Source organism: Vitis riparia, chromosome 11, assembly GCF_004353265.1.
Source record: "Vitis riparia cultivar Riparia Gloire de Montpellier isolate 1030 chromosome 11, EGFV_Vit.rip_1.0, whole genome shotgun sequence".
Taxonomy (NCBI): Eukaryota; Viridiplantae; Streptophyta; class Magnoliopsida; order Vitales; family Vitaceae; genus Vitis; species Vitis riparia.
The window spans coordinates 9,454,457-9,481,889 of NC_048441.1; the positions used below are offsets into that span (position 1 = coordinate 9,454,457).

The 27,433-nt window shown below is 33.4% G+C and overlaps 1 protein-coding gene across 3 annotated transcripts in view; it reads right to left on the reverse strand.

Annotated features, from left to right (window-relative positions):
• Window positions 1-19,006: 19,006 nt before the first annotated feature.
• The window catches only part of LOC117925078 (autophagy-related protein 18b-like), a 34,003-nt gene continuing 25,576 nt past the window's right edge, over window positions 19,007-27,433 (reverse strand). For 2 of the 3 annotated variants that reach the window (XM_034843908.1, XM_034843906.1), the window contains exons 6-11: window positions 27,114-27,226; window positions 22,687-22,806; window positions 22,062-22,210; window positions 21,507-21,617; window positions 20,895-20,960; window positions 19,007-19,600 (exon numbers count right to left, since the gene is read on the reverse strand). In XM_034843908.1, the coding sequence (XP_034699799.1) occupies window positions 19,459-19,600; window positions 20,895-20,960; window positions 21,507-21,617; window positions 22,062-22,210; window positions 22,687-22,806; window positions 27,114-27,226 (701 nt within the window). In that variant the 3' untranslated portion in view covers window positions 19,007-19,458. The remainder of the gene's footprint in view (window positions 19,601-20,894; window positions 20,961-21,506; window positions 21,618-22,061; window positions 22,211-22,686; window positions 22,807-27,113; window positions 27,227-27,433) is intronic. The other variant, XM_034843907.1, reaches the window with a different exon arrangement.

The following is a 27,433-nucleotide window of genomic DNA, read 5'->3' on the forward strand; positions in this document are numbered from 1 at the left end:
TGCCCTTGATTTTCATGCAATTGAGCCTCCCCATTGGGCTAGCTTCACTCCATGAAAAACATGAATTCTCTCCTTTTATCGTCGAGGTTTTCCTAATCGGACAGACATTGGACCATCATTGAATTGTGATATCACTAAGATAATACATAATAAAAATTAAAGAATAATTATAGAAATATATATAGTGATACGTGGGGATGTGCATATTAAATGCCACATATCGCCTAACATGATGTTGGGTCTGCTTTTCATTGTGGGTTGGACCAATGGAGGGCTTTTGGCCCAAAAGAAAAACAAATAGGAAAAAAAAAAAAGTGGTAGAACGTGAAAAAGGAAAAATGTGAGGAGTATGTGGAAAAGAAAAAGAAAGAAATAAATAAAGAGAGAAAGTTAGGGTTTTTTTAGCATTTGATTGAAGATTAAAGGGCAAACTTTGTCCGTTTGGTTCAAATTTCATGTAGTGAATCCTTGTAATAAGCTCTACAAATTCAACGGTTTAGATCTTGATTTATCTTTTCTATGGTGTTTTCTTGAAAAACCCACTTTGGTGATATTTAGACTTTTCTTTGTTGAAATCTATCTAATAGATGATGATATAGGTGTTGGTTAGCCAAGAAATCCTATTCTTGATGTTGTTGTGAGCCTCTAGTTATTCTAGAGAGAATTATTGTGAACCCATTGTTATTATTAGTGATAGTGGAAGTTTGATTACGATCCTATGGTTTTTTCCCGTATTAGGATTCCACGTGAAATTCTTGGTGTTCTCTTGATTGTTTTATTGCTTGTGGTGGTTTCGTTAATATTTATTTTATTGCTCTTGTTGGATATTTGATGAAAATCCTATTTTAGGCACACAAAGAAGGGAAAAGAATTATTTGTTGTGTTGTTCTTTTGGTTTTTCCAAACAAACTGGTATCAAAGCATTCAACTGTTTGGAGTTATTTACTTGTGTGTTCAAATGGATGAATTGAATGATAATATAAAATTGAACTCATCAAATTATTCCACTTGGAATCGTATGATGGAAGATTTGGTCTATTGTAAATATTTATACAAGCCCATTAGACTGAAAGAAAAACCATCTAATATGGATGATGGAAATTGAGATGTCCAACACAGAAAAACCATTGCTTATATTAGACGGCAGATGAATACAAATCTATATGAGCAAATTTCTGATGAAACCAAAGCTGATATTGTTTGGAAAAAACTTGAAAACCTTTTTGCGAAGAAAACATCAGGAAACAAAACTATTCTTATTAGAAGACTTATCGATTTGAAATACAAAGATGGAAGCAATATAGTTGAGCATATCGGTTTGTTTCAGGGTATAGTGAACAAGTTGGTTGCCATGAAAATGAACATTGATGATGGGATGCAAGCATCATTACTTCTTAGTTCTTTGCCTGAGAGTTGGGAAACGTTGGTGGTAACAGTTAGTAATTCCACTCCAAATGGGATTCTAATTATGGAGATTGTTAAAGATAGTTTGTTGAATAAAGAGGCTAGAAAGGAAAAATGTGAATCTTCTTCTAGAGTACTTGTTACTCAGAAACAAGAGAGGCATGAAAAACAAGAGAGGCATGAAAAACAAGAAAGGTGTGGGAGAAGTCAAAGTAGAAATTCTCATGGTTCTAGAAGAAGATCCAAATCCAGAAAAAAAATATATATCAGAAGGTGAAATGGTGCAAATGGCGTGTGGGATGGCTTTAAATAGCCAGTAAGAGCGTTTGATACAAATTAGCCTTTGAGCGTCGCGAACATTGGAAGCAACACTAGATATGACTTAGAGTGCTCGAGTGGTCTAATCGCTTGAAGTGGCGTTGGATAGAACTTACAGAGTTAAAGTGCTTGTAGTACTGAAAGAAGGGCTTGAGCACTAGTGACAACACTTGATGGCTTAAAGCCTTAGAATAGTACAATGAAAAGAACAAAATATACCAAGGAAACTAGAAAATTGAACTAGCTTAATTAGAAACCAAATGATATAATGAAATCGAGACATAAAACACAAAAACAATCAACTTAGGTAGTTCATCATGTTCAAGAACTAAGATCTCTCAAGATTAGTTTAATTAGTAATAAATCAAGTGAGTTTTCTAGATATTATATATCAATCCATCAACAATGAGGTTTCAAGTTCAAATGTTAGAATTAATCATAATTTTAGTTTCGAAACCCATTGCATAACCATCAATGTATAAGAGAGTCAGCATAGAAACATAAATATTGATGTTCAAAGGAATACGATTTACCGTCTAGTTCTATATTTCGAAATTGGTCACTTAGAAAATATCTGGTCATGGTTTTGGTCAAATTAAAGTATACATCTATTTGATTTGATATAAGATCATCAAAATTCTATTTAACACGACCTTGTTGATATACATACAACATAATTTGATTTCCCCTTAATTTGATATCATATTTTTATTTTTATTTGTTAGGAATTTGAGGCTAATCCAACTTATGGTAATCACCCTAGAGGGAGGAGGGGGGGGGGGTGAATAGGGCGATGGTCTCTTTTTCACAAATTTAAACTATGCAAAAATAAGAGATAATTATATGCAAGTATATAATAAACAAAATAAAGACAATTGCATATAATTTAAAAGAGTTAGGGAAGAGAGAGTGCAAACACGAGAGTTTATAGTGGTTCGACACTTCCTTGCCTACGTCCACTCTCCTCAACCTCCTAACCGAGTGAGGGTTCCACTATCTTGAAGCTTCAACCAAGCTTTCAATCTCTTTACAATTGGATTATGGTTCCAATTCACCCTCTTGGACTTTTGGCTCCAAGCACCCTTTACACTTCTTCAAGAGATATCCCTCTCTTCAACAACCTCTCAAGTGATACCCCTCACTTGAGAAAATTCCTCTCAAATATTTACAAATAAAATGATCTCACAAGAATTCTAGCACAAGAACTTTAAGCTCAAATGATACAAGAAAAACTAGGATTGAATGGTGCACTAAAGATATGCAAGTTTTGGAATAATGGTGCACTAAAAAATAATCTTCCAAGGCTCAAATATAATCAATAATGATTTGGGAAGGTTTAGCTTATGAAACAATGAAGTTTGGAGCCTTTTTATAGAAGAAAAAAGTCATACTAGCCGTTGGGGGTTCGACCAGTCGAGCTAGGGGTTGACCGGTTGACAGCCGTTAGGAAAAGTGACCGTTGGGCCTCAACCGGACCTCAACTGGACCTCAACCGGTTGAGGTTCAACATTGACCGGGAAAAGGAAGCCACTAGGAGAGAGAGAAACTTTTTAGCTCCCTCAACCGGTCCTCGACCGGACGAGCACAACCGGTCGACCGGTTGAACCGGTTGAGCCATTTTTTTGGCTCAACACTCAACCTTTTTCAACTTAAAACCTTTTAACACAAGTTTGAAAATCATTTAATATAAGGTTTTAGTTGAAAACATGAAATCATCCAATTCTTAAGATATTTAAAACAATATTACTCTTGGATGATTTTGGTGCATAAATAAATAATGAAATGCATGAAAGTCCTAGTGCACCAACAACCTTACAAAGAGATCTTAAGAAGCTTTGGTCTTTAAAAACTCTTATCTTTGAGGTGGTCTTCTTCTTCATGATTTCTCCTTTGATTTGATTTGTCTTTGGATTGCCACTTTGGAAGTCGTCTTGCCTAATCACACTTGAAATATGATCATTAGTTCTAAACCTTATTTTGTTATCATCAAAATCAAGATTAACCAAACCTTGGTTTCACATTATTTTTATTTTGAAAGTGGAGGCATGGTACACCATGATCTCCGTTGATTTCTTTCATTTTTTATTTATTTATGATTGCCTTTGTATTCACTTTGAGGATATTTTCAAATGTTGCAAGTGAGTAGCTTATATTTGAAAGCATGAATATTGGAAAATGTGTGAGAGTTTTGGTTAACTAATGATTCAAGAATTTGTTGACTCACCTCAAGAAACATTTATAATGATCTTAGTCAAACATGACATGTGGATAATAAGATTTAAGCATGACAAAGGATCATTCCAAAGTGAGCAAAGTCTACTTTATGAGTCAAACTTAAGAAGTCTCTCTCTTGATCAAGCACAAGATGTAACTAAGGTTGAAATTCCATTATACAAAGATATTTAATTATTAGGAATCAAGTACGTCAATAGTGATTAACAAATATTTAAGAATTAATCCACATCAAGTCTTGTAGATATAGTATGTTTCCCCAATTCACAACCTCGATATATTACAAGTCATGCTAATATATCAAGTAAATAAATAAAAGTCATATGCCCAAATTAAACAAAGAAAATACCAAAGGAAATAAACAAAAAGTAGACAATTAAGCACGAAAACCTTTAAGGCCCATAACTCTAGATGATTAGTTGATTAGGCAAATGCCTATAGATTTTCTAAGAAACTTAAACCTAAGAGAATCAAGGGGTTTGGTAAGAATATTTTGTTGGGAACCTTGGATTACTTTGTTCCCATATCCTAGATCTTGTAGGGTGTATATGTCTATTCCTAGGCATCTCTAAATCTATTGGAGCAAAGTAAAGTGACAATAAAAATCATTAATAACTATAGATCTAAAGATTTGAAACTCGTACCTATGATCTGAATGTTCCCATATTAAAATCCATCTAATGAAGAACATGCTTGAAAAACTAGAGAGTCTTTGTTCTTATGCTGCCTACGTGCGCGTCCCATGCAATTCTCATGCATGCAACCTATGCACGTCCTGCGCACTTCTCATGCATGCGGCCTATGCACATCTCATGCACGCGACTTGTGTATTCCTAAGTGTTGTACCCTTTCATCTAAGAAGGTCTTGTACACCCAAGATTTTCCGCCCATGATCTTGGCACTCCAAAGTGTGGGCTTTGGAATGGAGGAGGCTATGACTCTTTCTCTCTCTCTATTTAGAGATGAAAGACACCTCTCATCAAAAGTCATCAGAAAACTCTAACCCATAAAATGGTATTTATAGGTTGCCCATTGGGTTTAAGTAACTTAAATCTATTAAGGCTTAGGTCACTTAATTTAGCCCAAAACATATTCTAATTGATTAATTAACAACATAGGGTCATCTAATTAATAAATTAGCCAAAACCAGAGACCTTGTGAAACCTTTTATATTACTAAAATACCCTTATATACAAGAATGAACTTAGAGTTAAATGACACTCCAAAGTGTGGGCTTTGGAATGGAGGAGGCTATGACTCTTTCTCTCTCTCTCTTTAGAGATGAAAGACACCTCTCATCAAAAGTCATCAGAAAACTCTAACTCATAAAATGGTATTTATAGGTTGCCCATTGGGTTTAAGTAACTTAAACCTATTAAGGCTTAGGTCACTTAATTTAGCCCAAAACATATTCTAATTGATTAATTAACCATATAGGGTCATCTAATTAATAAATTAGCCAAAACCAGAGACCTTGTGAAACCTTTTATAATTACTAAAATACCCTTATATACAAGAATGAACTTAGAGTTAAATGGCACTTCAAAGTGTGGGCTTTGGAATGAAAGAGACTATGACTCTTTCTCTCTTTCTCTTTACAGATGAAAGACACCTCTCATCAAAAGTCATCAGAAAAATCTAACCCATAAAATGGTATTTATAGGTTGCCAATTGGGTTTAAGTAACTTAAACCTATTAAAGCTTAGGTCACTTAATTTAGCCCAAAACATATTATAATTGATTAATTAACCACATTGGGTCATCTAATTAATAAATTAGCCAAAACCAGAGACCTTGTGAAACCTTTTATAATTACTAAAATACCCTTATATACAAGAATGAACTTAGAGTTAATCCAACCCTCATAAAACTGTGTCATCATGGTATACAAGCTAAGAATGGGGACCACTAGGACCCATAGGAGTACTGGCTCCCTTAGAATCCAATTATGAAGTTGATTCAATATTATGTTAAAGAGAATCAACTGCACTCTAATACCTTATGTAAATAACAATGAGACAAAGTTCGAGTCCGTGACTTACTATCCATTGCATGCAGACCCTCCATGAACTGGTGTCCGTAATCTAACAAGATAGTGTTATCACCTATTAAGATTACCTCTCAAATCATTAAGTTACAAATCCCACTTATTATGTGATCAACTGACATACTCTAACTCCAAGGAGCATATGTCAAATTCTACTAAATGAATTATTGTGACTACAAATTTCATGATCACATGTCCTTTGGATCGCCCAATGGGACACACTATTTCAATCCCATGAGATATCATGATGTCTTTATTGAGAATACCTGTTGTCACTTGCCTCCATCAATAGTGACCAAATCCATAGGGATATATGACCATTTTAGGGTTTCACTCATAGGTCAAAGCCTCATGTTGATTTTAGCACATATTCAATATCCTTTCAAGGTTGAGAGTCCATGTAATATAGTAGTTTGGTGAATCATGACATTTGATAGTCTTGCATCATGATTCACTGTAGGTCCAATCTAGTGTGCATCATATACACTAGTGCACTCACCATGGGAAGCTCATCCTAATGGCTAATAAGTCATCCTTCCAATTAGGAGGTGATGCACTACAATCTCTACTAAATTGCATAAATCCATGAACCATATGTGGATTACTTATATACTTACAAGGAACCTATGACTTGTATCTTCTATGCAATTTCTAATGCACCCAAGTCATGTACAATGTAAGAAATATGGTGGCATGCTCAAATCAATATCAATACATTAAAGGGATAGCAAGAGAATAGTTAAGTCTAACTTTGTTATATCATATATTGCTTGTAGGGGCTTAATTCCAAAAAACTCCTACTAGCCTCAAAAGTAGATTAGACACCATAGAAAAATTATGCTTCATAATCTCATCACCTCCCTATACTATCTCACAATAAGGTAACATTTCCTTTTTAGATATTTCATCTTCTAGTGGTACTTTAGTTCTTTAGACTATGTCATTATCCCATTGTTATCACATAATAGTATCTTAGACAATATAGCCAAGGGAACTACCCATAAACCAAAAGGCTTCCTTTGTTGTTACAGAACCAACAAAAACAACTTAGAGTGTATGCATACCTAGAGGTAGACCTCCGAGAGTCCTCATCAGATTGAAAGTCCAATTCTCGATATGAAAGGAGTACTAACTCATTGCAAATACTTATAATCATATAATCCCTCATTTTCCAAAGATACTTGAGTAAATGCTTCACAGTCATCTAAATCTCTATTAAGAAAATGAACTAATATCCACTCATTATTCGTACAACAAAGCAAATATTTGGTCTAGCACATAACATTGCATACTTAAGATTATCCATTGCAGAGGCATAGGATACCGCCTTAATGTGATCTCCCTCCATAGACGTCCAAGGACATTGATCCTATGAAAGACAACCTCAAACCCAAAGGGTAACAAACCCTTCTTGGAGTTTTGTATCATGTACTTGGCCAAATGCTCATAAATGTAGGTGACATGACATAATTGTCCTATTCTTGCAATCTTAAAGGACCTTAACCCTGAGAATATATTGCTTCTTCTTCTAGATTTTCGTTTGAAACTAAGTAGACTACCAGATCTTAATGACAATATCCCTACATCATATTTAATGAGTAGATTGTCATCTACCTATAAGGTCTTAGAGCATCATTGATTACTACTCAAAAAGTGTTATTTCATAGCTTGTAATTAACTCTTATAAACACTTTTGAGTAGTAGTTATCACCTTTTAACCCAATTAACATATTAAGGACCCTTGCAATCAATTTTAATTAAATTGTGTTAAGTTTTGGTGTTTTGATAGCTTTTTTATCACCAAAGCAATCCGAGATTGAGGAGAGTTCTTTGGAATCCATGGCAAAGATGTCCGGACAGGGCGTCCGGACACACCATCGGAGGGAGGCGGAACGTGGGCTGTAGCAAAGGCTCGCTCATTCACTTTAGTCAATGTTTCCATCCGGACAACATATCCGGATAGTATATGCTATCGTCCGGATGGAGCTGCGCCGTCTTTCCTCTTAGGGAGTCCGGATAGCATTGCGACGCATGTCCTCTTGGGAAATCCGGATGGAGTTGATCCGGATAGCCTTGCGCACTCCGTGTCATCCGGGAGATAGCACGCAGACGGTCCCCCTTGCGTAGCATAGCTCAGTCCACCCGGGGAAGAATTCCGTGCGCCGACATTTCACATCCAGAATTCCGTGCGCCGACATTTTACCTCCGGATATCTCACAGCCGGATAGGAGAGGAGGACGTTTCAACTTCTCCGGTTAGACTTATCCGGATCCTCTGATAGTGCTTACCAGGAGAGTTTTTCTCTCAGTATACAATGCTGCGGTGTTCTCCTGAAGCTTCCTGATATTTCTGACCGACATTTTGAGATATTTTGGGATATTTTGTTTTAGATATTTGATGTCTAAATCCCCAAAGTCTCCTTGTAATCCACCAATCATAGGATTCCTTAGTCTTTAAGCAAGGAAAATAGTGAATAACCTCATATATATAGTTTGTAATTTTCTTTACAAAGATATCGATTATGTAATCGGCAGAAGGAAGAAATATATTTCACAGAGCACTTGCTCTGTTTTTCCTTCATATATTTGTTTTCTCGTTAGTTTCTTTTTAGCCAAACAAGCTCTGAGGAAGTTTCCTCAGAGAATGAGAGGCTAGACTTTTAGTTCCTTGGAGTTAAGGTTGCCGGGAAAGGTTTCAAGTGCAAGAATTTATAGCTTTGTGGTTTCAGCCATTAATGAAAAGAAAGTGTGATCCTTTAATGATTTCTATGTTTTTAGTTAACTTAAAACACCTTCAATTCACTTGAGCCAACACTTGGTAAGGCCAGTGATCTCCGTCCATGGAGATGCACTAGTTTTCCTCTTGCGAGCTTTTGGGAAGTGACTTGAATGTAGGATTTTCTAGAATTGCCAACACTTGGTAAGCTTTTTGACTCCAAGGAGACATCCATTAGTTATCTCTTGCGAGCTTGAGAAGGGAAGTCCAAAGTTAAAGATCACCTTGAATGACAATTGCTAGGTGAGAAGCACGAGCCATTGCAAGTTGTATCAGTGAGAAGAAATTAGAGCTGAAATCCATTTAAAGGATACCTCTGTACAGCACCAGTTAGAGAATTGACTATATGTTAATTCTCTAATGCGAGGAAATGAACCTAATGACCGGAGCTCTGTTTTTACATAAGGAACCTCCCCTGTGAACCTAAACCTCCAAGGAATGTTTTTCTTCATAAGTAATTTCCATTACTTTCTTTTTAGTTAGCTTTAAACAAAACCTCATTTAAACAAAGTTGTGTTTTATTTCTTAAGCTAACCTTGAAATGAAAAAGCACCAATTTACTTTGAATTGGTATCAGTTGAGAGTTGAAAACCCTTCCTAGTGAACGATCCTAGAGTCACTATGCTATATTAGCTAAGCTATCCTAATGCATGGTGATATAGGTTATAAATTTTGTTGATTACTCTCTCAATCAAAGAGCAACAGCTGGACATGAATCAGCTGAGACACCAATTGAGAACGAATCAATCATCACTCTTTCCTATGATTTTTTGTACACACAAGGCCTTTTGCTATGAAAATGTTTGGTTGTCGTATCTTATAAATGAGACACACTACAATAAATAAGAGTAGTATAATGGATTTGAGTATGACTACTATTGAAAATGTTTTCCCTAGTCGAAACAAAGTTTCAAACTATAACATTTAGTTATAGTCTTAGTTACATAAAATTCAAGCTTTTCATCTACTTCTTTATCCATCTTATAGACTAACTCACACTTATGGGTTTTATCCCCTAAGGTGCTTCAATTCTACAAAAACCTAAACCATGTTAGAATATGAAAATTCTAACTATCCCTTCATAGTTTCTTGCCTTAAGTAAGCATAAACACTACTCATCGCTTCATCATAATGTATGGGATATAAACCTCCCATTATGATGATATATTGGTGTACTAGAGATCATAGGAACGGTATGTCACTTACCTTTTGAACTCATAGTATCTTATGCAAAAATGAGACTATTTTTTAATGTATCTTCCAATCTATATCACTCTCCCTCATTCCTTATCATATAGTTTTCATCAGATATCTAGTATTTATATCAACAAACACTTTATGATGATTTTGACTATAAAGGTAATGATCCCTGAAATCCTCCTGTATATCTCATAAACTGATATATCTCTTAAGAAAAAAACGTATTGCACAATTTATAAGACATATCCCTAAAAGATTTAAAGAAATTATGAGAAACCTATCCACAAATATCTCATTATGTCCATCCAAGTTTGATATCTTCTTTCTATATCTCTATTTTGCAATGAAGACCCTGGTGCACATAACTGGAAAATAATCTCATGCTCCAATGGAAAAATCAAACTTATTGGACATATGACCTCGATCTAATTGCAGTGTTTTGATATGTTTGCCTAATAGGTTATCCGATTCCGCTTTAAATTCAATGAATTTATCTAAGGCATTGGATTTCCTATACACATATCCAAACCTAGAGTCACTAAAAGTGATGTAGTACTCATACCTTCCCCATGCATAAATACTAAAAGACTCATATATGTAAGTATGCACTAACTCCAAACATTCCTTGGTTTTATATCCTCTCGATCATTCTACCATCTATGCAAGATTTGTTGATTGTAAGATCCTCTAGAATGAAAGAGTCCAAACTTGACCAGTCTTTGGATCTTGTTTAGATTATATGACCTAGATCCCAAATTTTTTTATTAGTGCTAGGTTTTTTTTTGAGATCTAACTATTCTCGTCATTTAGTAAAGCAACAATGGAATACATATAAAAGGGGATATTACATTTCACTAACCTACACGACTAACTTTATATTTGAAGTTAAGATAAGTATAATCTCATCATTTAACCTTCTAACTTGTTGAATATCCTATAAGGACTTACATACAGTGGGCTTGGAATCTATCCACCATAAAAGGTGAAATCCACCACTAATTAAACATTCAACACTAAGAAAATGATATATACTTTCATTTTTTCCTTAGGTAAATTGGACATTCCTTTTCTAGTATCCAAAAAGGTCACAAAGGAATCACTTACCCTTGAACTTGCTCTCTTATTCATTTTCTTGAACTTTTCTCATTCTGTGTTGTTATTTTTCGTCTTGGCAAAAGAACTTGAAAAACCCTTGACTTTCGTATGAACACTTCTATGTTCTTTGAGAATCCTCTTAGTCATTTCAAAGGAAAATGACAAAGTCTTTAAGATCATATCAAAACTGGTGCTCATAACAGTCGTAAGGACAGTTTGTCAAAGTTGATATGCCCTTATCACCAAATAACTCTTGCAAACAAGAAAAAAAAAATTAAAGTCTCTAATAATAGACTTGTGTTATTGTTGTAACATATTATTTAAAGATCTAAGTATTAGACACTTGATCTTCTGATCTATCTAATACCACTTTGATATACAATTTTTTTATTTTTTTGTTAGGTTAGTTTACGAGGAATAACTAGCTAGTTTTTACAAACTATACCCTCTTCCATTTGAAATCCCCTCCTTTGACAACTTCCGCGAGTGGCTACTCTAATTAGGACATAGAATTCAAGAATGGTACGCATCTCGAGATCTGGCAAACCTTCCCATGCATATCCAACTGTTGGAATTCTGTTTCGATCTTCTTCACCATATATAGCGGTTGACAACTTGGCTACGACTATAGGTTATGATTCCTACACACGTTGTTAAAGTGACCATGTATATCTACAAAGGCTAACGTTTGGAACCTTTTTCAAAGATGGCTGTTTGTTTTTTAACAATAAAAAAATGGAAAACGTGTCTAACAGGTAAAAACTATTTTTTTTTTCAAACATAAAATATTCTACTTTTTTTAGAATATATATTTTAATTATTTAAAGTTATTTTTATTTGTTTTTTAAGATCATTTTGAAATATACAAATTAGAAGAATGATTAAAAATAAAATATTATAAATTAAACTTATTTCAATATCAAAATCATCATGTTTTGCAGTAAAGTTTGCAATTTTTTTTTTTTTTTTTTTTTTTTGCAAAAATGAAATCAATTATATATACATAAGGGTCTTCAAGAGTTGCATTGGATAATATTATGTATTGATTCTTGAGTAAGCCATTGTGCTGATTCATCTCAACTCTTAAATTTATCATGATTTGTGGCCACAGTTCTTCCTATCTGTAAATGTATTTTAAAATTATATAATTTTTTTAAGCAGAATATATTACATGCCCATTAATTTAAGGTATGATCTGGCTATGGAAGCCTGAATATATAAACTTGCTAATTTTAGGTCTGAGAGTTCCACTCCAGGGAAATAGGAATTTTCTTGGCAGGTTCAAATCCCATTTGTTTGAGGACTATAGAGATTGACTATAGAGATTGTGGTGATCCATCCAGCCTGTTAATGTTCTGACTTGTATTATGAATGTCTTATGATCAGAGACTCAAATTTCATTTCAACTTGAAGTCCTTGGAGGGTATATACCTTAAATATGCTCTCCCTTTGTTTTCCGCTCTTAATTATGAGAGGGTATATGCCATATATATGCCCTCCATTTTCTGTACTTTTCACAACACATCTCTAAGCTATTTTTTATGTATCTTGTTCACTTACCCAAAAAAACTTCAATATTCCTGCCGTTAATCATGGCTTCCAAGTCCATAATACTGTCCTTTATTTTCTTCCATTTTCATTTTCTCCACCCAACAGTCTCAGAATTCCCCACTGCTAGAGCAACTGAACCTGAGACAAGCCATGAGATAGAAGTCTTCAATATTGAAGCAATCTCCAATGCTCTCTCTGATAAGGGTTATCTTTCCATGGCTCTAAGTCTGCAGCTGGCTCTCAAATCCAACCTCATACCATCTGAAGTAAGCGATGACAACACTAGAGTCACCATATTTTGCCCACCTAACAAAGCTTTCTCGGAATTGAAGTACCCACAGCCTCCATTAACCTTACTTCAGTATCAGATTTCGCCGTCAGAGCTCAACAGGGAGGCTCTGGAGTCCTCTCTAGGGCCCGACGCCAAGGTCCACACCCTCCTTTCAGGCCATTCGCTGGTGATCACTACAGAACCTGGCAGCAGAGAGACTTCCATCAATGAAGTGAAGATCACAGAGTGGGATGTGTACAATGACGGAAGTGTGATAGTGCATGCGGTGGAGGACTTCTTCGACCCGGCGTTCCAAACTCTCCGACATCCATGGTATGATGATGATAATGATAAGGTAATCAAGAATGATGAAAGGGGTCCGAGCCAAAAAGAAGACCCAATGAGGATGCTTCTGTATGTTGTGATTGGGGCTATTTTTCTTGGATATCCTCAAGCTGGAATATTGCTAATTATAATGTGGTTCTTCATGCCATCCAGATTGTGTACTTGTCGCCCTTGAGTTGAATTTTGGTGTTTAATTAGCAGCGGTATGGGGTTAATTTGATTGTTGTAGAATCTGTGGAGTCAAAACTCCAACATCTGAAATTGTCAATACTTCATTTACAAAAAATTGAGTTTCTCGTTTGTATTTTAATTATAATTATTAAGGAGCTCACATAAATTCAATTTGAAATTCAGACAAAAAAAAAAAAGATACCATGAAAATTTATCAAATGTCCATAATCCCAACCTTGACCTGGGTCATTCAATACAAATATTTGAAACTTCTAGGCATTTTTCATTAACAGTAGACAAAAATCAAACGCTTAGTAATATTTTATTTTCTTAATTTATAAAATAATATTTGTGTTCCTTAATTTTAGGATATTTATTATTTTTTTCTCTGTATAATTCGTAATACATTATTGTATAATTTTTTAAAAGAAATGACAAAATTTACTGGTTCTATTGCCAAATTATCAAATTTTTCATCAAAGATAGAGGAAAAGGTTAGAAGTCGAGCTTTCTCCAAAAGTGATTGAATGTCATGAAAGGCCCGACTTACCCTCACAAACCATGTCTTCCTCTTAAAAATAAAAGACCTTAATATTCAAGCCTTCAATTAGTGTTCTAGTTTGATTTCAATTAAGCTAAACACTATAAATTTTCTACCATGGCAAAGTCAAATCATCCCATTAGTTTGTAACATCAGTGTTTTCCATCATCTCTTAAGTGGGGAAAAACATATTGAAGAAATTAAGGATGATGAGGGAAGCAAAAGTCTCATCTTAGTTTGATTTCAATAAAGCTAAACAACATAAAAAATTAAATCATCTTCTTAGTTTCGTGCCATCAATGTTCGCCAACATTTCTTAAGTGGAAAAAAAAACATACTAAAGAAATTAAGGATGATGAGGAGAGCAAAAGTTCTATCCTATAATACTAACTTTGGATCAACAATGATGAAATTTGTCACTTCATGATCATGAGTTCTTAGAACAATGAAAGAAGATGTTTTTAACATGATCTTTGGTGTTAACATGGTATATGAGGTATGAACTTGTCTTAAAGAGAAATTGCTCCTTGATACAATTAAAAAAAGATATGAAAAATATGTTGATGACTAAAAGAAAAGGTCATGAATATTTAAGAAACTTAAAAAATACATGTGATAATCCTATTGTAATAGAAAAGTCAATTTCAAATGTAAAAAAAGTTTTCCAATTCACTCATAGCTTAGGATAAAGCCAATTCATACTAGTTCTTTAATAATATGAGCAATCACTCACTACCCAAAAAGAGGAGGAAAAAAATATTTTTGGAGCATGCACAAGTTTTTATTTGGATAACCATAGTTATAGTCAAACTGAGGCAAAAACTTAATTTGAGGGGAAGAGGTTTCACCCTTCCTACATGTTACAATTCTCCAAAAAAAGAAAAAATGAATAATTTGATATTTTTACTGAGTCTTTGCCTAATGATGTCATCACCAAGTTTCAAGACAAGCTAGGTGTCCATATTTATTCCCACTTCAGCTGAAAGGGGCATATTAAGGGAAAGAAGCAAAAGAAAAAATATCAAATGGAAGGACATAGAATGGCAAGACACAATGACAGGACATAAATAGAAATAATAAAGAAAATGCATAGAATTATCAAGGGAATGCACAAAATCAAGTGTATTATGATAAGAATCCACTCCGGTCACTATTTCTATAAATCATGTTAATTAGGAAATAATATATATTTTTCTTAATTTTAGGATATTTATTATTACTTTCTTTGTATAATTCATAACACATCCTTACATAAATTTATGAAAAGAAATAATAAAATTCACCACTTCCATTGCTAAATTATCAAACTCTTCATTAAAGACTTGGAAATAAACTCACAAGAGACTATGACATTCTCTTCAACAATATGTTCAAACTCCCAAACTAGGTTTTGCTCCTTTATGCAGTGACCAATCTCTCATCTTTAATAAGAGGACAAATGAATGATATATAATTAGTTTTGAAGAAGGTTTTTACTTCTATACATTGTCAGCAAATCTACTTTTTAAGTTTTACTTTTATCCTTAACTTTAACAAAGCTAATTACATTCGTAAGCATTTTTCTATTTTTTTTTTTTTTTTTTTTTATGTTTAGGTTGTTAGGATAGATACCTTTGAAAGCATGACATAATGTAATAAAATAAGTTTTCATTAATAAATTTATTTATTATGATTTTTTTTATTCTCATTTCTATCATTGATTGCATTAATTGTAATCTAAGCATTCATACTTATATCACTTGTATTGTAAATGATTTAGGTATATTAAGAGTTACACAGAAGATCCAAATCATGAGTTTCTTACAAGATGATAAATAGTTCACAGTTGGTTAATAAATTTGGGTAATCCATTATAGATTGTACACTATCTCTTAATCGAAATGATGACTTGTCTTGGTCATCAAGATGGTTTTCCCATAATGAGTACACTAGTAGGTATGGTTACACATTATATAGGACCTATGGTATGACATTAGTTATTGGGTAGTCATGATTCATTGAGCTACTATGTTGCATGGACTCTCAATCTTGAGAAAATATTATGATAGTGTTGAAGTCTTCAATGGCTTTGACCTTTGGGTAAGACCCTAATGACCCATTTTCCTTTTTTCTAATGGAGCTTGTCGCCTCTGCCGCTTGAGTCCGATCTGTTGTGAATACACCGGCTTCGGTAGCGTTAAGAAACTGTTGGTAGATACCTCCTTATCCACTTGCAGGGATGGCTCAACGTATTGCTATGATGCTATCTTTGTCTAGCTTCGATCTCATCTCAAAGTTGTTTGTTGATTGGGGGTACGATGACATTTTGAGTAGCGCCCCATAGTTATTTGAGCCCGTAGCTCTTGGTTTTCTTGCTTCGGTTGTTCAACTTACCAAAGCAGGGATTGCATTCGCCGCTCGTTCTCTTCTTGCTTCTTTTCCATCTTTTCTTGCCATGCTTGAAATCTCTCATCAACATTGGCTGATTAAGTTGTAGGAGACATGTTAGCCATCTTGTTTTGTGGGCTTTTATGTTCTTTCTCCCATAGATGGTGCCAATGTCAGTGTGTGGCCAACGAGGAGTGTCCGACTAGCCCCCTGAAATGTAGACTACAAGTTCAACTTGTACACAGGAATGTCCGAATAGGTTTTCCAAGGATGCTTCTCCGAAGCTTAAGTTAGGGAGAGGAAAGACATGAGCAAGAAAAGAGTGTTATGAAAAAATGACAGCATACCTTTCTTTGTAGCCAAGGGTGGCTATTTATTTTTGCCCAACTGTAATGTCTTCTTTGGTGCCTTAATGGTGTCTTTGATTGCGTTTGACTGTGCGTTACCCGTCTTTAATGTCAATGATTATCAACTCATAATGGTTGTCACACCTTGACGAGCCTTAAAGACTGACGTTTTAACCTCGTAACGATTGTGTCAATCAAGGCACTATAAGTCACTCACATTCGTCTCCTAGAGCCATCTAGCCCAATATCTAATAATGCAAGACCAAGTAGCTTTGTTTGTTTGGTCCAAGGGTAGCAGACAGACATACAATCGACCAAACAGAGAATACAACGCCTGATACGCTTGAATGCATTAATTGCAATTGACATTAAGTGTCTTGATTGCCATAGTCGAGGCTAAAACGTCAATCTTTAAGGTTTTTTAAGGCATGATAACCATTATGGGTTGGCAATCATTGATATTAAAAATGGTAACACACAATCAAACACAATCAAAATCACCATTAAAGCACCAAAGAAGACGTTATAGTTGGCTAAGAATAAATAGCCATCCTTGGCTAAAAGAAAGGTATGCTATCATTTTTCCAAAACACTATTTTCTTGCTCAAGTCTTCCCTCTCTCTGACTTAAGTTTCAGAGGGATGTGCCCAAAAAACCCATCTGAACATTCTTGTATGTAGGTTGAACTCATCGTTTATGTTATAGGGGCTAAGCGGATAAAGCTACTTGGCCTTGCGTTATCAAATCTTAGGCTAGACGACTTTAAGGGACGATTCTAAGTGGCTCATAGATAGAAGGTTGTAAAATGTGGTAAAAAAAAAAATTGAGACACATCAACTGGCTTTACAAATTAACTATTGGTATTAACCTAGTGGTCTTGACCTTCTCAATTGTTATTTATTTTTACTTATTTTTCTTTTTTCATGATTTTTTTTTTATGTTTTAATATATACTTTTTATGTACTTATTTTATAATTTTTAATTAAAATGATTTTATTTGTTTACATAATGTAACAACTCACTCCCTCTCATGTAAATATTGTTTCGCTCTAAATCTAATAGGCTCTTATAACTTTGAAATATGCCTACATGTTTAAGAAAAGTTCATCACTTGTCTCGTATAGATAATGTTTACTTTGAGTCTAATAGACCTTCACGACTTTATATACAATTAAAAGGAAAATCATTACATATATAATGTCAAAGACTTTTTACTCTAATTGATGTGGGATATCACATTCATATTGATACCATTTGTAATAATTCGATTCCTCCCACATAGATATTATTTGCTCTAAACCTAAAATATGATATCTCACACGAATCAAAGAAAGATTACAAATATAGTTATTTTTTTAATGAAACAAACTATTTTATTAATGCAATGTGTTTTAAATATTGAAATATAATATATTTTTAAATAATATAATTTTTTAAAATAAATTTCGTATCTCCAAGTTAGCATTAAGTATATACTTTCAAAATTCATATTTTTCATATGCACATATTACAAATTTTATCATTAATATTTTATTTTATAAAATGAATAATTTCAATATTTTTATTATTTTCATAAGTTTTGATTAATTTACTTCTCACATAATTTTTTTTTTCTTTCAAATTTTCTTCTAATACAGTAAAATTCAAATACTAAATGTTCTATAAATTTTTAATATTTTTATCCTTGAATAAAATCATGATTGAATTAAGACTTACAGACATACTCCAAGAAAAGTCATGCACAAATTTTAAATATAACAAAAATATGAACACGTCATATATATATATATATATATATATATATATATATATATATATAACTCGAGAAATTTCATACAAAAATCCCAAAAGAAAAATAGCAAACACATTCTTAGGTATGCAAAATGAGCATTCACGTGTAAAAGGAAAACATGCATCATATATAGCATTAGGGAGACATGTAACGTAATAATTTAATACACACAGTATGTGTAAAAATCCCTTCTAAGTTAAAATAATAATAAATTAATAATAATAAAAGTGGAAAATTTTAAATTTCTTAACTTTTAAAAAATTTAAAGTGTTTTGAAGAATATAAGATATACACCCACTTTTTATATAAAAATTCTTATATTTTGTACAAAACTTTTATATGAAGAGGGTGGGTGTGCCCTAAATGTTATTTAACCATCATTATCATACATCACAAGCATCTAACACAGTGATTTTGCTCAAGCAAGAGAGCTATAGGATCACAACTATGCATATTTCTCCCCACCCTTTTTCTTTTCCCTCAGGTCTGAATGAGGAAGCTTTGGGTAATAAACAAGTTTGCACAAAACAGGCATCCAAGCATGAACGTCGAGAAACAACACCCAAAATTCCCTCACTTTTTGAGGACATTGGAGCAAATAGATATTAACATTAGAACCAACCGAATTATGATAAATACATGCACCCTATATTTCGTGGTTTTAACTTACAAGCCTTCCCAATCCATATTATGTTGGGAGCTGCAGCCAGTGACCATCTTAAATCATGTTATATACTAAATTGAGGGTCACAAGCCTAGCTTAATTTACAGCAATATTTTGAAGCCACCTCTATTTTGAGTCTTCGCTGTCTGCTGATCAATCCAAGTGCATTATAATGTTATCTTCACATAGCTTTTTCTGCAACCTGTTTTCTCGGATCTGAAACCTTGGAAACAATAGAAATACAAGCTGCAAACATTCTCAACCTGGGCTAGCAGGTTGCAATATCATCATGCACTTCAACTGGCTCCAAGATCAGATGTAATGCAAATTCTAAATCATCATGAACTGATGATGTTATCTGAAATTGCTGTTAAGAGGTCGAATCGGCGCTCCAAATGCCATGATGACTCATTTTTTTGGTTGATAATTAAGGTGTATTCCTGGAAGGACCCGCTGTAGGTGATAATAGACACAGTAGCCCTGGCAAAATCCAAAACTCACAACTTAAGTTCATAAATTAGGTCCCTAGAACAAATTAAAGATACACAAACAATAGACCATCCCAGAAGGCAAAAATCACAAAGAGAAAATACATGGAAAGGAAAAAAAAAAAAATAATGGGAAAAAAAAAAATCTTGACCTCTCTAATAAAGTCAACTTCTCAAAGGGGGGAGGTTGATGGGACTATATTGTAAATCTTGTTTCTTATCCCAGATGTTCATGACAGTCACAAATGAGGAGACAATTTTTTTAAATAAAATGGGATGGTACCACAAACCAAAAACTAAGTCCAATTGGTAACTCATAGCAACTGAAGAGTGAAGGATCATTGGAATCCACCTAGAATTAGAATTTCAAGCCCTTTAGACAAGTTTCTGCCAACTTTGGAAATGATACTGTGCTGTTATATCTATGTTGAGGTGTTAATCACATCATAAGGAAGTGAAGAAAATAATCCTTCACAGAATCCTAGATCCAAAAAGCCATATAATCTAGTTTAGTTTCTTAATATTTAAAAAACTTGGACTAATATAAGCTCCTCTTCGATCTATGGAAAAAGAGAAAATGGGAATATCTCAAAAAGAAAACATATGAAACATCAATTTCGGTTGTGGGTTGAGTACTAGCAATTAACAAGGGCAAGCACCACCACAATAGTATTGTTTGATGACTCATCTATTCTGTCCACTATACTGCCATGAAAATTATCGTGTTACCCACTTTATCTAATACTTGCTTCCCAAACGGGATCTTGTACATGATCGATTGACATTATCATATTGCCATATTTCCATTTATACCAATTTTAATCAACATATACAATTTAATCTCATGTTTACCAATTCTGTCTGAATGCAAAACCATTATATCAATTGCACTGCACTTCAATGCAGACATGCATATTTGAGACAGGAGATAAAGTTCTTTTAGATGTGAACAATCAGGTTTATTTTGGGGCTAGAGTATGGACCTTTCCTCCAGGGGCAGATATGATCAATGATACAAAGTATAGACTCTTCAGGACAGTTGATCGTTCAACTGAACAGCATGTTGGAACATGCAGAAGTTACCCCCAAAGAAATGAATGGTACTATGACATTACCATTCCTCTCTTTGTATTGGTCAAGATCATGCATATGATGCATTTTTATAGGACAAAATCAACTTGAAATACACAAATGCTAGAACTAAAGGCTGGAAGAAACATCTCAAAACAAAATAAGAATAATAATTATATCATAATCATAAAAAGCCACAGTATAGGAGTTTTCACCTGTAAGCTACAGATTCAGATATAGATGTGTCTGGAACTCTGTCAACCTTGCGAATCACCGCATAACTACACCAAAACACCAGATATCATGAATTAATTCACTAAAAAGAAGTTGAATGCAAGAAACAAGAAATTCTATTGACCTAGCAAGTATTGACTAAAATAATTTACTGATATTTGATTCAAACTCTAGATTAATAAATGTTCAGACCTTAAGAATGGTTTCCTGATAAAATCATGATGCATGTGGTCACTTGAAAGAATACATAGACAATTATTGCTAGAAAGCCATGATGCATGTAACCTATTTAAAGTTTAACAAATCTCAAGCACGAGACTGCGCCCCCCGCCCGCCCCCCCACCCCACGAAGGTAAGAGGCTATTAACTTGGTCTATACTTGTAACTAAATTTTAAACGGTAGGCCCAATTAACGAGGTTAAAAGCAAATTTGAAGAGAAGATTAAGTTCAAAATAATTTTAGAAGCTCAGTTGATATTTATTGAGTCTCAGTCAAGATGATTTCCAGAATAGGTCATTTGCCAGTCATAGGGGAATATACCAACTAAACAGTTCATTAATTGGTATCTAATATAAGATTTAAATACTCTTACCTTTTAACTCCTGCAGGCACAACATTGTGAAGTACATGATGAGCTGGATCCAACACATCATTTACAGAGTCGGGTATAATAGATCCAAAGAAACTACTTGATCTTCTGCTTCTGGTAAGGGTGAAATTTTATGAGAGAAGGATCAGATAATGAACCCTTAAGATGATGTAAACACAGGAAAAAAAGGATAAAAATGTACCAGACCAATAAAAAAAAACATGAAGAATGTGTGCCTTCAATTTTGTGAATGAGTAAGAGGTGTATAGGTTTAGAATAAAAACAGCAACTGAGACAAATAAAAATGTAAACAGCAATGCTAATAATGATGAGAAGATAATGAGCAAATTTTGGCCAACTATGTTTAGCAACATATTATAGGCTCAAGTAGAAAAGGAAAAGGAGCAACATGAATGTGAAAACAGGAACAGAAATTATAGCAAAAGTTTCGGGACTACAATACAGCAAAAGTGGAAGTTAATGGAAAGTGAGGGAAAGAGGAAAAAAAAAAAAAAGAAGAGAATATGCTCTGGGAAGATGTTCAAATGTAGTTCTCACCTTTGATTCATGCCAAGTCCCAGAGAGAAAGCATGAACAGAACCTGAAGAACTTGTGGCTACAAGTACATCAGGAAATTGTGTAGATGGCCCAAATGACAAGGAAAATATAGTGGAAGGGTATGCCCCCCTTCTAAAACTGTAAGACTGCTAAAGAAAGAATCGTTAGTTCCACAGTTGGAATAAAAAATATAATCAATCGGATAAAACGATACTCTGTACTTTCTGAAAATCGATTTATTATATGTCAAGCTGATAGATAAGAGGAAATCCAAGGAACAGATGGTTATGCATTGTAAATAATATTGTACCATGGAAAGTGTGGTTCTACCATTTTCTGGGTATAAATAAAAAGATCTACTGTTTTATCATGGACAAACTAAGTAATTAATTTGATCCACAAAAAATTTCTGGACCATATAAAATGCTTCTTTTCCATATTACCATTAAAATGATTTTCTCAGATAAAGCATTAGCAGCAACCCAACAAATCTAACATTATGGATCACTAAATGGCAGGTCTACTTCCCCCTCTGCCTTCATGCATGCATGTATGCCTGTATTTTTGACAGCCAGCTAGCACACATTCACAGATAAACACAAATACATTGTGTGATGTGCTCCACCTTAGTTGCTTCTGAAATGAGATGAACTCTGATTATGGTTCCCTGCTCAGATGCTGTTGCTATGTACATCCCATTGGGAGAGAAGACAATTGCAGCCAGTGGTGAGCGGTGAGCATCTATCTGTGATTAATTAAATTGTAATAAGAATATAAGTCAATTGAACCAGAGAACTAAACCGGACTTTTATTTCATATTGAATATAAGGCATATAGTAACAAGCTTATCCAGCAAAGGCACAAACTGTACAGTAAAAGTGCAAATCAATTCACATTACAACCCAAAAAGCATAATTGCATACTAATAGATGTTTAATTTTCAAGGAAACAAATAAGCTTCTTTAATATTTTATACTAGAATGAAATCAATCCCCACAACCCCAAGCCCAATCCTTCCACACACACACGCAAAAGGAAATACATTAATTGATCCAATAACAATAACAATATTGAAATGACATTAAAATGAATTTTTGTCATCGAATTCCTAGAATGTTAGAGAAAATTGCTGATTATTCAACAAACAGTGTCAGAGGTTATAATAATAAGACCCTGGTTTAGATTCATGTCAGATGATTTAACCTTGAAATTGAAACCTCAAAGAACATGAGGCATGGGTGACAAATATTTTCTTGGTGGGATCAAGGAGTTAATATTTTGGATAATTTTGTTGATAATAAGGGCAAATTCATGCAACAGGTTTAAGTGGGAAATACCACAAAATCACAAGTTTCTTTAAGATATATACATTTGTAAGATCTTCTGGTAATGCTTCTCTCTTTAGGAAATCGAAGTAGAGCCACAAATTAGTGTCAATAGTGTGATTTAAATGCCAAGCATTTAAGAAACCACAATCCAGTTTATTGAGGTTTAATTGTGAAAGTTAGAAACTGGAAATGTCAGAGGCCACTTATCATAATTTCTAAAACTAAGATGTCCTTAGAGCAGCTACTATTATAAAGCATCCAAAGGTCCTTTATTGAGGTTTACCTTATATTTAAACACCACCACACTATAATCCCACTCCAAAGGGGAGGAAAGAGAAAAGAAAACAAAAAGAGAAGAAAACAGTTTATTTTTTATAGGTAAATTTAGTGTACCCAAAAAAGGTTCACCTTTATTGCATAAATTTTTGCAACAATTAATGAAGCACTTGGGAAAAAATGGACCCAAATTCAAAGTTGTCCATCCAAGATTATCAAAAAGCACATAATGGCCTTCTCTTCGGTTTATAGCATAAGTTGTCTTCTTGAAATGCCGACTTGACATATTTACTAACCAAACCTAACAATTAAAAAAGTCACTACAATATCCCAATGCCTTCCCTATTTTCCACTTTTTTGGTTCATGACATCCAATAAAACCAACCTCACTCTGTATATAAGAACACCAAAACCACTATGAAAGCTTTATTGAAGAAGTGTGCCTTCAATAGTTAGCAATCAAAGCCAACAATCCAAAATCGCTTATTTGATAAATTTAATACTAAAGACCTTATTAATAAATCATAAGAATTAAATTTTTAATTAATAATTTGTAAATGTGAGAAACCTATTGGTATTGACTGAAATTTAAGTTCTCAATTCAAAAAAATAAGTAAAACAATTAAGTTCCAGAAACTATTTATTTTACAAATTTCTCTAGTAGAAATCATTTGAACTAAACGATACATTATATAATTTACATTTTAGGTTTGTCAAAAACATCTTAAGCAAAAAGTAGTGTATGGTTTAGGCTATTAAAATTCTGAATTAGTGGGACCCACTTTTAACACTTAGGTGGCATTTGTTTCTTGTTTGAAATCTTATCAGGCCTGAAGTTAACTTATATGTTAACTGAATTGAATGTTGTTAAATGTTAAGTTTCTTTTTCTTTTTCTTTTTTAACTTTATTTTATTGATGTCTATTTGCTTTTAAATATTAAGTTGTTTGCTTTAATTAAGGACAGTAATTCATGTTGGTGGGTCACATTAAAACTCAGACACTCAAGCAAATAGGTCAAACCTAAACACAATACAAATAATAATTGAGTTAAAAGCATGAACCCAAATAGGGCATAATTATTAAAGGATGTAACAAATTGTGTAACCTATTTAATAATTAGGTCCTATTTAATAATCAGGTCAAGTTAAGACTTGTTTGAGTTAAAATGATCAACCTCCCAACTTGATATGTTTATGACTCCAACTATTCATCCAAAATCAAATTTTAAATTAGTTGAATATGGTTTAATAGATTATGGTTATAATCAAGTTAATAAGCACAATTATTTAATAATTCAAAGGTCAAATTCATGTTATGTAGGTTAACCCAAAAACAACTTGTTTATTAAATGAATTATGCAAGTTAGACATAAATTTGACTCAAATATAATTATACTCAACCCAAACCAACAAAAATATGTTGGGTTCAAGTTGTGTCGGCAAATCATATCAAATTTGGTTCCCCATGGTTTTTATTGATGTTTGAATATTATTAAGTTTTAAATTTGTTTGTTTTTGTATGCTAAAAACATCTAAAAATTAGTAATGTGATGATATTTTCAAAAAAAATAATTTTATATTTTATATAATTAATATAAAATATTTGAAAACTAACAATTTTTTTTAAAAAATAGTAATTTATCATATTTCAAATCAAAGTAATTTTATGTAATTAAGATAAGATATTTGAAAACTACTAATTGGAAAAAAAAATTGCAATTTAACATATTTCCAAATATCCTAAGATACCACAACTTACTATAATAACAAAACTCATGTTTGAAAGCAAGTCAATGAAAAAATCCAAAACAAAACCTTTAACCATGAAGCAACACCCAAATAAATTGGAAAACCCCATAAGCAATCATTGTGAAACCATGAAAGCAACAATTAGATCTCAAACACAAATATGAACGAGGTTAAAAGGAATAATTACACTAGTCACTTTTGGATGCTTGGGAACAATAGATCTTGAACCTCCTTCAATTCTTTGTGATTATGCCCAAAAATTCGAAGTTCAAAATCAATAACAAGAGAAACAATTGGATGCAAAACCTTATGTGCCCATGTTTTTGGGGTTGCTTTCGCCAACTCAAGCAATTATTAGAAAGAAAAATTTCCATCATTCATAAAATAGAAAAAGAGGGGGGAGTGGGGTGGGGGTGGTTTCTTTTCTTTTTTTTCTTTTGAAAGTAAGGAACTAATGCAAGCCCTAAGGTGTTACCAAGGACAACCTATGGATTCTCTCAAAATCATTCACAAATATCCATCAAATTAAATTCTCTTTTTAAGATAACATGGTGGGTTTTATTTGTTATTTGAAATTGACAAGCTTCATTGAGGTTCACTGGAGGATCCAAACACTTTGTTGGAGTTGCAAGGAACAACAATAGCTTAAAACTCATGAAATATATTGTAATTTCCTCACCTAATCTCTGCTCATCCCCATTTATATCCTAGATTTTTAGTGGAAATATGAGAAAAATATAACAAAGTTGAATCATTTATGAGAAGTTAGCAATGACATCAAGTGATGACAGAAAGAGGAGAAGTCTTCTAATAACTAACAAGGTACAAAAATATAAGAGAGTGACTCAATTCAAAGTTAAGGGCAGAAAAAAGGCAAAAGAGAGGCTAAAAGAACATGCTTGAGATGAGGAAGGATGACATTCCAAGTATTCAACCATGGATATGGCCCTCACTATAGTCAATCGGTGAAATGGGTCCATTTAGCTGGCCTTGAGAAGTTGGGGCTATAACTTTATCGAGTTGACTTAAAGAATTCCAAAACAAATCAATCACACAAAAGGGAAAAATAAAAGGGAACTGATAAGCTTTCCTGGCTAGTCACCAGGTCAGTCAAACAGTAAAAGCTGTTTCCTGCACATTTCTCTTATAAACCAACAGTTTCTGAAATATCAACTTCTCATTCACATGTGAATGCAAAGTTAACAGGAGCCTATGGCTGATAGCAAGTGTGCCTAATGGAACTGTAGAGATGGAAAAAGCAAAAGATGCTTCAGACTCCTAATTTGTACTAGACTCTGTGCATGTATTAGAGTTGGTGTACTTTTAGAATGAGATCAAAAAAGAAGCTAAACCAAAATCAAAGATCAGTATAGGTATTTTGTTATGGAATTTTTTTTTTTTTCATGACTTTTTTGGCTATCCTACAGACAAGAGATTAAATGAGACAATGGGTATAGTTCCACACAACATAAGGAAACATTGATTTCGGAAGGGTTTGCATTGTTATCAACAAACTAATAGTAAAATGAACAGATTTTTTGTCATCTTTATTATTGGAAATAAAGCTTTCTACTTCACATTAAAATTAGAGAAATTTCTTCCCCAAAAATTCGCATGTAATCAAGAAGTTGATCAAACTGATATCAGATCATATATCGAGCATTAATTATAACAAAGAATGAAAAAATCTATGCGATACCTCACAATGTGAATGGAGCTCCATAACGTTGTACACTAACACAGATCCTCTGGTTGTGCTTGCTGGAAGAGCCAAAAAGCAACCATCCAAACTTGGGGAGAATGCACAAAGTCCTAAGTATAAAAAAAATATATATAGAAGTAAAAAATCTAATATAACGTTAGTTGCATATCCAATTTATAATCCAATCAATCAATCCCTTAGCTTCTATTTGAGAATTTGGATCAAAAACCATTGAAAGAATTTTCCATTTTTTTTTTAAATAGAAAACGAGAAATTTGTATTAATAAAGGAAAATACACATAAAAAAGGATGAAGTA